Source organism: Engystomops pustulosus, chromosome 2, assembly GCF_040894005.1.
Source record: "Engystomops pustulosus chromosome 2, aEngPut4.maternal, whole genome shotgun sequence".
Lineage (NCBI taxonomy): Eukaryota > Metazoa > Chordata > Amphibia > Anura > Leptodactylidae > Engystomops > Engystomops pustulosus.
Window position 1 is genome coordinate 121,021,231 of NC_092412.1, and position 13,081 is coordinate 121,034,311.

The following is a 13,081-nucleotide window of genomic DNA, read 5'->3' on the forward strand; positions in this document are numbered from 1 at the left end:
TCTCTATTACCTAGAAACATACTTTTGTCATATTAAAGATAAGAATCTCATATTTCAGATTACTTATGGCTTTGTGATCTACAAAACTAGAGATAAAGACAGCAAATGACATAGTTGGAAAAGCAAGCTGCAGATAAAGATCCAGTTCCAGCCTATATTCTAACTGCCTCTATGTCCAGTTCTGTAGCTTGCAGAAGTGTAATATTGATGGGATCAGAAAGATGACATGTTTAGCATTAATATGACACAGAAAGCATGTTTTCACATGAGATTAGTCATATTTGCCTGACTTTGTGGATGATGATTTCATAGGTAAAACTGGTGAAATTTCACATAAAAAGGAAATTTAGAAGGGATATTTCATACACTTACTGAGGGGACTAGTAGTTTAGAGGTTTAAAGAGGTAAAACTGGCCAACATGTTCTTTTAAAGTAAAAAAGCTTATTTCATCAGTGGGTAATGTGTGCCTTATGCTGCTGGCACAGATGACGGACATGTAAATTATGGCATTCTACTATCAGTTAATCTGAAGATAGATTCCCTTTAAAATGTGTTTAGGATTTAGGACTAGTAAAGTACTAGCTGTATCATTAGTGTATTAGTGTAGTGTCCAGAGTATTCCAGTATTCATTTTCAACCAGTACAAAGGTGGGGATAGTATAAGTAATAAAACTTAACTTTTAATGTTTAAAAATATATAAAAAGAATTCATTTGCAAACATACACATCAATATTCAATATCAAAGCCATTGTGTCATGGCCCTAACCAGATAAGACAAAAACCAACATGGGAAACCAATCTTATAACATCCAAATCAGTAAAGTAAGAAAAAGATATTATCTTACCAAGTTTGTTAATGGCAAATATAGAAGAGGGCAGGGTCACATGTATCACATTGGTGCCAGGTCACAGCGCATCCTGTAGTCCTTGGGGATGGTCTATCCCTATCACACCCTGTGCTTCTTCAGACTGGCCCTGCGTACCCCAGTTGACAGGGCAGTACCAGTATTCACCCTGCGTACCTCCTCTTTTATCAGAGGAAAAGAACATGAGACTGTCTATGACTACTGTCAACATATCTCTATGGTCATGGGTTACATACAGTACAAACACATTGGCGTCAATGATGTTTAGACATGTATATGTAAACGTATATAGCAAGCATAAACTACAATTCCTTATGAATCCCTTTTTTAAAATGTTTTTTTTTTTGTTTTTATGTTTAATTAATATCAACTGTTCCCTTTTTTATTATGCTGAAAAATAGTAACACTTCCGATATAAAAATATTTTTATCAAGTAACAGAGCAGTTAAATGTGTGTTGCTTGCTTGAAGAAGAGCAATACAAATGTACTGTAACTATCTTTCTATCTACCATTTCCATGACTACATCTATACTGTAAATAATAGTAGTAATGATGCTTGGCTCTTTGTATTTCTTTGTGCTGCCTGTTCTTATTGCTGACAGATGACCAGTAACATTGTGAATACATGACAGTAAAGCCTTGTTGTGAGCATTGAATGTATCCAGCTGCATATCCATTTATCCAGACCACATTTTCCTTGCAGCCCTTTTGTAGGCATGTAAACTGGGATTCAGGCAGCACACAGGAGGATGTCTCTGCACAGAAATAACCAGCTAAGAGAAATGGGAGCACAGAGGAGAGCAGCTTCTTCCAGTAACAGCAGAAAGCTTCTTCAGCAGCAGTACCAGGAAGAAGGCAGCACTATCACCATCACTTGAGCCTGGACTGAGAGGGTAAAGCTTTGCTTGGCTGTGGACTGACATAGGCAGGAATGTGATATAAGGATCGTTGCTGTGCTCAGGGTGAGATCAGGAGTTCAGTTCTCTAGAAGCTTTGCCGCATTGTCAATTTCCCCTGCAATACTCTCTTCCCACATTGACACTTGGTGTTGCCATGAAGACTGCTGCTTAGCTATATGCATCATGACAGTTACTATGTTTCCTCTGCAAAGAGAATGCATCCAAGGATTCTACACTTGTCCTTCCTATTACTGCAATTAAAAACAGCCACAGCTGCCTTGCAGGAACCTAGAGGAAACTTTACAGGCTGCTTTATTGCTTGCATAGTCTTGTGATGTATGAGTGCATCTGCTACTGCACTTCCATGGTGGGGAGTCTTCTATTGCAATCCCTATGCTGGATGTGAAATGTTATTATTTCCTCCCAAGGCTGTCAGAGAAGTGCATCACACTCATGCGTGCTCCCTGCTTTCTTTGGACTCGGTAAGTAAATAATTCAGATCACTGGAACAATTGCCATGTGCAATTAGGATACATTTACTTGGGTGGCAACCATCCCCTGTGGAATAGTCAATTTCTTCATCTGGATATAATACCTGGGAAATAATAGCTAGCTCTGCCTTGTTGGAAGGTCCAGATTGGTTCCCAGTTAGTAAACTTTCATTGTATTGCACTGAGAACATGCTGAGGATGCAGATGGTCCACCACAAATGTTTCTCCAGGCATCAGCTCCTGCTCAGTGCACATTGATTGGCTACACAGCTCTGGATTCAAGATCTGAAATCACTTCACTGTCAGATGGTGTTCTTCCCACTGTTAATGTAAAAGAAGTTCTTTTCTGTCACTTTTCAAATTAATAATCAATATCTTTCATTGGAATTAAACATTTTCATGGTCACAGTGATGTTTACTTGTCTCCAATCCAACCTAGACATTGGCAAAACATTCAGAAACAAGACCTGTTCAAAAGGAAACTGAAGATCCGAGCTTGAGAAGGTTGATGGCTTCTCTTAGAAGAGTTAAAATCTTGCTGGTGTTGAACCTGATAGCAGTTGCTGGATTTGTTCTGTTTTTGGCCAAGTGTAGACCAATTACTGTGAAAGGTGGAGAGTCCTTCCATGAGATCCATCCAAGGGCAGAAGTGACAAACCTGTCCACTCATGGAGTCAGCCCTATCCAGGAGGCAGTGCTGAAAAGGCTTTCCCTATTAGAAGACATCGTCTACAGACAGCTCAATGGTAGGACAGCATGACTGGCAATTTCATACTTTGTTTTGTAATTTTGTAAAATGTCCAATTATACAGCACACAGCAGATGTGTGGCCCTATATTAATGCAGTCATATATGTGAAATGAAAGAAACTCAAACCAATCAGTTGTGGATTTGATAAAAAGTTACATAAGCATTGTATGCTATACAAAACAGATCAGTGTGTTAACTGGAAATGTAGCAGATGCAAGTTTAGGATTAAAAATGTATTTAAACAAACAGCTGACATTTTAACCTACATAATCCAGTATATTATCCCAATAGAGTGAAAAGGCTAATTTAGCGCCTTATCTTTATTTACACTGCCTACACCCCCAACAGATGTATTTGGACTCTGCTTTCATGTCCCTGGTGTATTATACTGCTACCTCTTTTACATGCCAACTCTCCCATTGGACAACTCTTCTTATGTCATACCTCCCTGTGAAATGAATGTTTAAATATCATATTTTTATTACAGGGTTAATTTACATTGTTTGCTGCCTCTAAATCTAGCATCATAAGGATTTTATCAGGGACATAGGCACTTTTTTATTTTGATGGTAATTAAAAACACAGCATTTGTGGTTATTTTGCAAGCATTATTATTTAATTAGTTTTCCTTAAATTTGTTCCATCAAAACCAAATGAAATGTTTGCCCATAGTAATTACATTTCAGCTGGAAAAAAACCAAGTCCCTCTAGTTGCAGATAAATTGCTCTTACCTTAAATCATCCCAGCAAGAATATGCTGCAGGTGCAGTAAGTAATTATGATATCATGAAATATTCATATAGGTTCATAATTCCGATTTCTACTCCTATGTAAACAATGATGCAGCATAGTAAAAAGGACTATTATCTTTTATTTGAATTTTCCAGCCCATATATAAATGTATATATATATATATATATACTATATTACATATAGTCGACATATTCAATGTTGTAAGTATACTTAGGGGATGCTTGCATAGTTGAATTATTGTTATTAATACTGTAATGAACATATCAAGCTAAATATTTATTGTTTTATATAATAGTAGATGCATGTATATGCTCACAATGCAAAATGACCATCTAGTTATACATTTCTAGATACAAACTGCAACTCGCAAATCCCAGTTATAAATTTCATTCGTTTAAGAAAGGCAAGTTGGTTTCGTTTTAAAATATTTTAGATTGGGAGGTGGGTCTCCAACTGAGAGTACATGCACTTCCAGTGAAAAATCCAGCATCTTCATGTTTTACCTAGCTAGCCAGTTGATTTCAGTAGACATTGTATGTTACTTACAGTCATTCTCCCTTTAAAAATGCTCTAGGTGAGAATGGCCACTTGCTGCTAGATTGACAAACAGACCAAAGTTAATAGTTGGTGGTTCCAGGGACAAGACACATTATCATCGACTTGTTGTCAATTGGCTTTCAGAAAAAAATGTCATTGTTTCCTGACGAATACTCCAGTTTTACCTCAAAGTTCATTCAGTTTGATTCATAAAAAGAAAATACATAAAAATAAATATACAGTATTACTTATCTGATGCTTGATAGAGAAGAAGAGAAATGGAACCAGTGGATTCATGGTCATCCAATTGTTTATGTGGACTAAATTACAAAATATTGGCATGTTTCAGAACACAGAAAACAGTTTGGCATATGGAGAAGAGTTTGCTGGACAGCCTCCTTCATTCTTTTCCTAAGCATCCAGCTGTCCTGACCAAAGATCCACAACTAGTGGGTCAGAGCTGAGCACAAGAATCCTCTATATGGATGGCAGGAACAGGTATCCTCTATATTTGGGGACTACGTTCGAGACCTGCTCCTCTTGGATCTCTGTCTCTTTCAGACATATTTTGCCCCCATAAAGCCTTGCCTTCTTGCACAGCATGCCCACCTTGTTCATCTACAGCCTGAATTGGCATGTCTCCTCCTTCCGACACAGTATACACCGCAATGTCCTTCTTTCACACACAGCCAGTCCACTATGTTCTCCTCCTTCTTGTGCAGCCTAAATCTCCATGTCCCTTCCATCTTACAGTTTTCACCACAATGTCCTCTTCTGTTTCACATAACTTGCAGTCCTTTAGTTTTCCATCTTTCATAGTCAGCATGCCAAGGCTCTTCTCTAACTCACATGACTAGTTCCCTCAAGCCCCCTCCTCCTCTTTACATAGGTAACACTCAATGATACCCCTCCTATTCCTCACACACATATCTGGTACCTTTAAGCTCCCTTCTTCTCGTTGTACAGATACCACTCCATTATCCCCCTTTCTTTCTCACATTTCTAGTGTTCTCAAGCAATCTCCTCCTTCTCACACGACTGGAACCCCCAGAATCCTCTCTTCTTCCTCATATAGCAGGTACCCTCTATGACATTTGTCCCATGTGTCATCAGTATTTAAATAGGACAGCAGCTTTGAATACAAGTTTACATTGCTTTAAGAGTTACCAAGAACAAAAAGGCACAAACCTAATTTCATTGTCTCTGTGCCCATAGTCAAAAGTTGAGGTACAGTATGTCGTTCAACATTTTTTACTTGATAGCTTTTCCTCTTTAAAGAGCTATTTCCATTAGAAAAAAAAAACATTGAACATGTGGGTTTTTGGTGGTGTTCTAGGAAATTCTGTATTAAAATGCACACAAGCACGTGTTAGTCAAATCCCATAATTTAGCATTTCTGCGTTCCTACCTTTGTTTGAGAGGTTTAACTAATCACCCACGTGAGTCTATTGTGTTATACGTATGTGCAATGTAATGTGATGCAATTCATTGCAATAAGTATTTTTAAAGCTCAATGTATAAGTATATCTGGTATAGCTTTAATATTAACAGCAGTGGCCCAACAAGTACTCAACAGTGTGTCTGGATTTTATGTTTTCTTGTGAACGTTATGAAATACTCTTTGATCAATCTCACTGTACATTATAAAACACACCTGTAAATATTTGATGCTTTTCTACAGGGAATTTGTTAGTCTTATATTACACTGGTTATGCTCCTTCTCATAGTCCTGAGTGTTAACTAAGGAGATAAAATAAATAAATTAACCTGGGTCTTCTAGGTTTTTCTTTACGTTGAATCCATTTTGATTTATCTGTGAGTTAGGTGTAATTCTATGATTTGTAATATAAAGATGTAAGAAGCATGAAGAATAGGAGGGATGTAAAACATACATTTACTCATGTGATTTTTTGAACCATGACCAACCTTTGTTCATTATCCAGACTTTGCATTGTTGTTTTATTAATCGTTTACCAAAAAGTCAAATTATGATCATGTAAATTTATTTTTTGGATTTTTTTTTCATTTCCTCTCCCACACAAATAATGATAAATACCATTCCACAGATGCAATACCTGTTAGCCAACATGCTGACAGATTTACAATTATGTAATTCTACGTTATGGGTTATTCAGCTTTGCCCAGAAGAATTTTGAACACTGTTCTCAATGGGAATGTAAAGGGTCACAGGGTTGGAGAATGGTCACACTGGTTTTAATATCGTCCCATAGAAGTAAGATATCATGAAAAGGCAGCTATAGAAGATACCACCCATCAGTGAATTAGTGATGATGAATATGGGCATCCCAGTAATGTTGAATCTACAAAACACAAAAGAAAATCATTATGAACCTAATATTGTTCTCCTGTTCGGGACCATTAGTTTGTCAAATCTTTCTAATACTCATATGGGAGCCTAGTGCTGACTTTCTATCGGGGCCCAGAAACTTTAAGTTACACCTTTTACTTAGGCTACAAGCGCACTGACATATGCCTGTACAGCTATGGCTGGGTGGCATATGTCAGCCGCGATGGAGAGGAGGAGGGGTGACCTCCATAGCGATCCATTGCACATGGCCCGTAACAACACTTACATGCACCAGGAAAAAGAAGGGGAACTCTGGCAGAACTGAGCGGGGAAGCAACAGGTGCAGGATATTATTTATTCAAATTAATCATGAATTGGGATATAACGATAGGTGTGTGAGCTAGTTGGGGTAGGGGAGGTTAATTCAATCTTCAATCTTATAAGGTGTCTGTCTGCTTGTCCTGATAAATTCCAGCTTCGCCAGGTGGGTATGTAGTTTGCATAGACAGTCTTTTTACAATTCCCATAAGAATTTTGAGCTCTCAACCATTATTGTGAAAGCTGTGAATAACTGATTTCCAATTTGGTTGCTGCTTAAAAAAAAATAATACACACACACACAAAAATGTACTATTTGTAATGCCCCCAAACATAAAAGGGATACGTGTAAAGATGCATCTATTGGAAAAATATCAAAAGCTTTTAACCTAAAATCAGTTACATGGCATTCATGTTAGATGCCACATTTATGTTAGATGCCATTTTCAGTGTTGCTAAAAGTTTTTAATGCCATTTTAATAATGCTTTTTCTAGCAGGATGAAATGTTCAATGATGGACCAGTCAGCTATTCAAAAGTTATTTAATTGCTGTGGTTTGCTGTAATGGGCATAAAATAATCAATGATAACAGGATAGATTTAATTTGTGCCGACATTTTGTTTAATCATGTGCCTGAGTAATAATTACCACTTTGAAAGACCTGGAGTAAACATAGCTACTTTCACTACCTTCTTTTTGACCTATAAAGAGAATAGTCAAAATAACAGGTGCATTGCATAAAGAGTATGTACACTTTGTAAAGAGATATTGAAAAAAAATGTTGCATAAAAATAAGACCTATACACAAATATATGACCCCAGAATTGTACTCCTTTGACCCACAAATGACAGAGTGCTGAGAAAGTGGGAATTTTTAGGCTGCTTTTTGGAGAGAACACAGTATCCAAGGCAAATGCATAAAGTATAAATAATCTGCTATGAAAATCATGGTGTAATGAGTTCCATTCTCTGACTACATAAGGATATTAATGTTTTAGTCATAGCCAAAAGATATATTCAGCCAACGAATTTGATTTCACTCATACAGAAAGGGATGTAGAAAGCTGTTATATGAGAATTAATTGGTCCAGCAATAGGAAAGCTGATACAGTGTAAAAACAACTCCTTCATTATTTCCTGGTGTTCAAGGCTAATAGCATGCTTATAATAATGCCGAACAGAATGATGAGATATTCTTGAATATACAGTAGGTATTTCAATATGGTTATAACGATACTAATGCATCAATACAATGGAATTATATTATCCCACAAGATAAAAGAAGTAAACAAAGCAAAAAAGAAAAGAAAAAGACGTTGAAATGGAAGGCAAAAAATGTTGACATCAATCTACAAATAAATGCTAAAGCAGTAACTTGTAGTGTAGAAGAGCAGGGCAGAGCCACTGGGATCTGCGGACTACCAGATAGAAGTAGACAGTTAAACAGGGAAGGGGTTTATATTTCCACATTAAGGGGTAGCAGGAGTTGTGGATGTTTTTAATTCAATCCAGTCACTCCATATTGTGTCAGGTTACTAAAGCATCCTAGGAGTAAAAAGAATCTCAGCTTTCCCATATGTAAAATAAGTATTTCTTCTTAGGGATCATATGCACATTGGCTGGTAAACATTTTCAGTTTTGTGACCTTCATCAGTCCTTCAGGTTCTGCTGTCATATCCTGTGTGAAGCAGATTTAGCTTCTGTGGCTTTGTTGTATACTAGATGCCATGGTGGGTGTTACAGAAATAGCTTATTTGTCAGTGGTAGAGGGGTAGAAAAAGAATTTGTGTTCCTGAAACTTGGGTCAAGGAAGGAAGAGTGCATTGTTGCTTGTGATAGAATTATGAAAGGAGAAAGACTTCTATTTGCAATAAGTGGTAAGTGGAAAAAGAGTAAAATTGCCAATGGGGGTTTGAACAGACAAAATTCTGCATTCAAAGGGCAGGAAGAAATTCACTGTGTTTGCCAATGGTAAGGCATGCTTGATGTTCAAGTTAGAAAAAAGGGGCATTGTTTTGGTTGTCCCATCCTGGAAAACATATTTGAATATTTCCCAAAATCCCCTAGCGGAGGATCAATGACTCCACATGCCTACAGAATGGTCTTAATTGGCAAAGTCTCTATAAAGAGAACTCTTACTTCCTGACACTGATACACCAAAAAATTTAACATAAAAACTGAACTTGACATATTGCTGGGAAACCGGTGAAGTAACCTGTCCTACAGATGCAACTTATACTGTAACATGTCCTACACAATGCCCTTTTTGATTTGTGGATGAGAGCAGGGTTTGTGGGAATGTAGACTCTTTATACTCTGTAGTATTTGATGCTTCTAGTGAACTTTTTTGCACAGCGTTGTTCTAGCTGTTAAATAGAACATGAGGTTGATTTGCTGAACCATGATATTTGTTTGGCACGTTATCTTTTGCTCAGCCATGGTATTTGCTTGGTGCAGTACATTCCCAGATACATTTTGCAATGCAGTGGTATTTGTTTGTTGCTTCCAGTGAAGGTATTTTAATCTGAATTGCCCAATAATGGGTATTTATTGAATATATTTGGTAGGTATAATGTCTATGGATATGAAATATGGATTCATCATTTTAGGTTCTATTGACTTTTTTGAGAGACTTATATTCCCAGTTATGGCACCATCTTCTTTTTATTTGTAAGTTATATTGAACGCAATTAACTGTTTTCATAGGTGTTCACAGGGCAGAAAGAAGATTGCATGTCCCCCTAAAGTGATTATGAAATGACTTCTTTTTGGCTTTTAGATCTTAGAGCTTAATAGTTTGAATAGTCCACGTGTTCATTAGTCTAAATTTGCAAGATATCAGTTATGTTCATTTCCGTACAATATAGCTTTATGTAAGGTACGTTTATTTGATAAAATTAATACAAATTCTTTCAGTGTGGTCTTAGGTAGAAGCTTAATTAAACTTACATGTCAGACGCTTCCTTCGGATCAATGCAAATATGAGCTAAATCTAGTTATCTAGTTTGCAGTGTACAATGCTTCTATTCGGATCATTACAATCTCAAGATCTGTAACATTTAAGGGCAGAACTAACAGGTCTTTTTAATTTTTTTTTGTTTTCAAAAGATTCTTTAATTTATAATATATTGCTGTAAAATGAATATTTATATTTTCTTTGATGGGACCATTTCTTTACCATTTCAAAGAGGATATGTCACCTCTACTTCCATGTCTTTTTCAGATAATATATACTTCTTTATAAAACAATAAATCTGGAAACTCCTGTCTTTATAACTTTATATAATTTGTTTTATTTCTCTGTGGTTGTTTCTCAAAATATATAGGAATACATTTACATTTTACAGTTTCAGTGAAATAACTGTAACTGGAAATATCTAGTAAAGGGAGGAGGAACTCCGGCTCAAAAGTAAACTTCAATCCAGGTAGATAAAATCGAAGAGACTTTTATTGAAGATATACAAACAACATGATAAAACGGATTGGCATGGGTAGCGGAAAGGGTCCCTGGAATGCCTACGCGTTTCGGATAAACTCTGTATCCTTATTCATGGCTAGTGAAGGTCAGAATGACTAACTATATATGTGGACATCAGAAGGGTCACACCCGCACCGAGGGCCAATCAGCTCGAAGGTGAGGGAGTGATCCGGAAACATTAAAACTTGTTAACAAACTTGTTTACAAAACTTGTTTACAAAACTTGTTTACAAACCATAACATAAATTTTTAAGATAAGAACATAGTTATGCATCATATTGTAAAGAGAGCAAAATACATGTTGATTACATGATGATAAATTCATTGCAGTTTATATCTGACAGATTACATCCAAACGTTTGTTTAAACCATTGGGAACCCGTGTTTCCAGACAAAAAATCCAGTATGTTTCCCTGTTGAACATCTTCTTTTTCCGGTCACCTCCACGCGGCGAACTGGAGATCCTTTCTATGCCCAGGCACGAAAAGGAACTGCAGTCACCACCATGGACGGTGCGAAAATGTTTTGATGCCATGGAAACGTTAACTATATCTTTGTTTTTAGCGTCAGAGAGATGTCTCCTGATGCGTGTTTTTAGGGCACCGCTCGTACAACCTACGTATTGGACTCTGCAGGTTTCACAGTATATAATGTATACAACATATTTCGTATTACAGTTTATGTAACTATGAATATTGTACTTCTGCTGTGTACACATAGACTGAAAAAACCGTGCTGGAGTAGCATGACTGCAACAAGTGCATTTATTATGGCCACATTTGAAAAAAACTGTTGTGGAAAACCAGTGGTTCCTTTTGATGTCATTTTTTGAAGTAAATAGGCTAGGTGACAAAATATTTCCTAATGTAGGTGTCTTTTTGGAAACAAATCGAATACTGTTGCTGGAAAAACTGGGGATAGAATCATCTGTCTGTAATAGGGGTAAGTATTTTTTAATGATCTTTACAATTTGTGGATATTGGTCACTGTACGAGGTGGAGAAGGTAATGTGGGCATCAGATTTAGTGGTGTTATGACTCTTATTTTTTCTTTTTTTTTTTTTTTTTACTGGTCTGTAACAGATCAGTTCTGGGAATGTTATCAACTATGTTAGACGCCCTATGAAGCATCCATGATGGATAACCTCGTTGCTGTAAGTCTTTTTGTACTCACTGACTGGTAGTCAAGAAATCGTAGGGATTTGTACAATTACGTTTAAACCTAATCAGTTCACCAACTGGGATGTTTTTGATGACATGTGGGGGGTGACATGAGGTGGCTTCCAGAATGGAGTTAGTGGAAGTGGGTTTTACATATGGAGTGATTTTAACCATATCACCACTCCAAAGCGAAAAATGCATAGTATGGGAGTTCAAGGACCAGGTAAATTTAAGGTTCATATTATTATTATTTATGAATCTGACAAAGTCCTCAGCTTGATCCTCCGCTCCCTCCCATACCAAGAGCAGGTCATCTATATAACGACCATACTACTTGATATGGGAGAGAAACGGGTTATCAGCTGAAAACAGAAAATCCTCTTCCCATGCAGCCATGTAGATATTGGCCATGGAGGGCGAACATTTGCCCCCCATGGCCGCACCACACCGCTGCAAAAAAAAAGGTATTGTCAAAGGAAAAGTAATTCCTAGAAAGTATGAACTCCATAGACATCAAGATGAATTCTCTTACTGCATCCTCATAGGGACTATACATTTCCAAAAAACGTGCAAGACATTTTAAAGCTGTATCGTGTATCAAAGAAGGGTATAAACCCACAACATCACAGGTCAGCCAGTAGTACGATCCACTCCAAGGGAATCCATCAAGTAGTGACACCACATGTTTGGTATCACGGATGTACCCCGGAATGGATCTCACCTAGGGCTGCAAGTGATGATCAACCCACCGACTGAGATTTTCCTTAAGTGAGCCGATACCTGCCACTATCGGCCTTAGTGGAGGTGGGAATATTTCTTTATGAATTTTTGGGAAGGAGTGATATATGGGAATGACTGGATATTCCACAAATAAAGACTCTGCGATTTTTTCATTAATCGCACCCATAGACACTCCATCCTGGAGCAGGCTTTTTAAACTTTTTTGGAACATTATACAGGCGGTCCCCTACTTAAGGACACCCGACTTACAGACAACCCATAGTTACAGACGGACCCCTCTGCCCACTGTGACCTCTGGTGAAGCTCTCTGGATGCTTTAAAATAGTCCCAGATTGCAATAATCAGCTTAAAATTGTCTGCAATGAAGCTTTATTGATAATTCTTGGTCCTATTACAGCAAAAAAATTTGAAACTTCAATTGTCACTGGGGCAAAAAAAAAAATTGTCGGGAACTACAATGATAAAATATACAGTTTCGACTTACATACAAATTCAACTTAAGAACAAACCTACAGTCCCTATCTTGTATGTAACCCGGGGACTGCCTGTAGTGGGATCAGCTGGTAATTGTCTATACACATTGGTGTCCTGTAACATTTGAAGGTTTAATTTTTTGTAAAGTCCGGCGTTCAGCAGTACCACGGCTCCGCCTTTATCAGCTTGGCGAATAATCAAGTCACCATTATTTTTTAATTCATCAATAGATATTTTCTGGGAGACCGTGATATTGCTGGCACATTTATGCTTTTCGGCTGATAATTCTTTATTAAGCATTAT

General features: G+C 37.2%; 1 protein-coding gene across 1 annotated transcript in view; it reads left to right on the forward strand.

Moving 5' to 3' along the window:
- Positions 1 to 1,501: 1,501 nt before the first annotated feature.
- The window catches only part of GALNT17 (polypeptide N-acetylgalactosaminyltransferase 17), a 216,783-nt gene continuing 205,203 nt past the window's right edge, over positions 1,502 to 13,081 (forward strand). Inside the window, exon 1 of the mRNA XM_072136195.1 lies at positions 1,502 to 3,005. Within this exon, the coding sequence (XP_071992296.1) occupies positions 2,768 to 3,005 (238 nt within the window). The 5' untranslated portion in view covers positions 1,502 to 2,767. The remainder of the gene's footprint in view (positions 3,006 to 13,081) is intronic.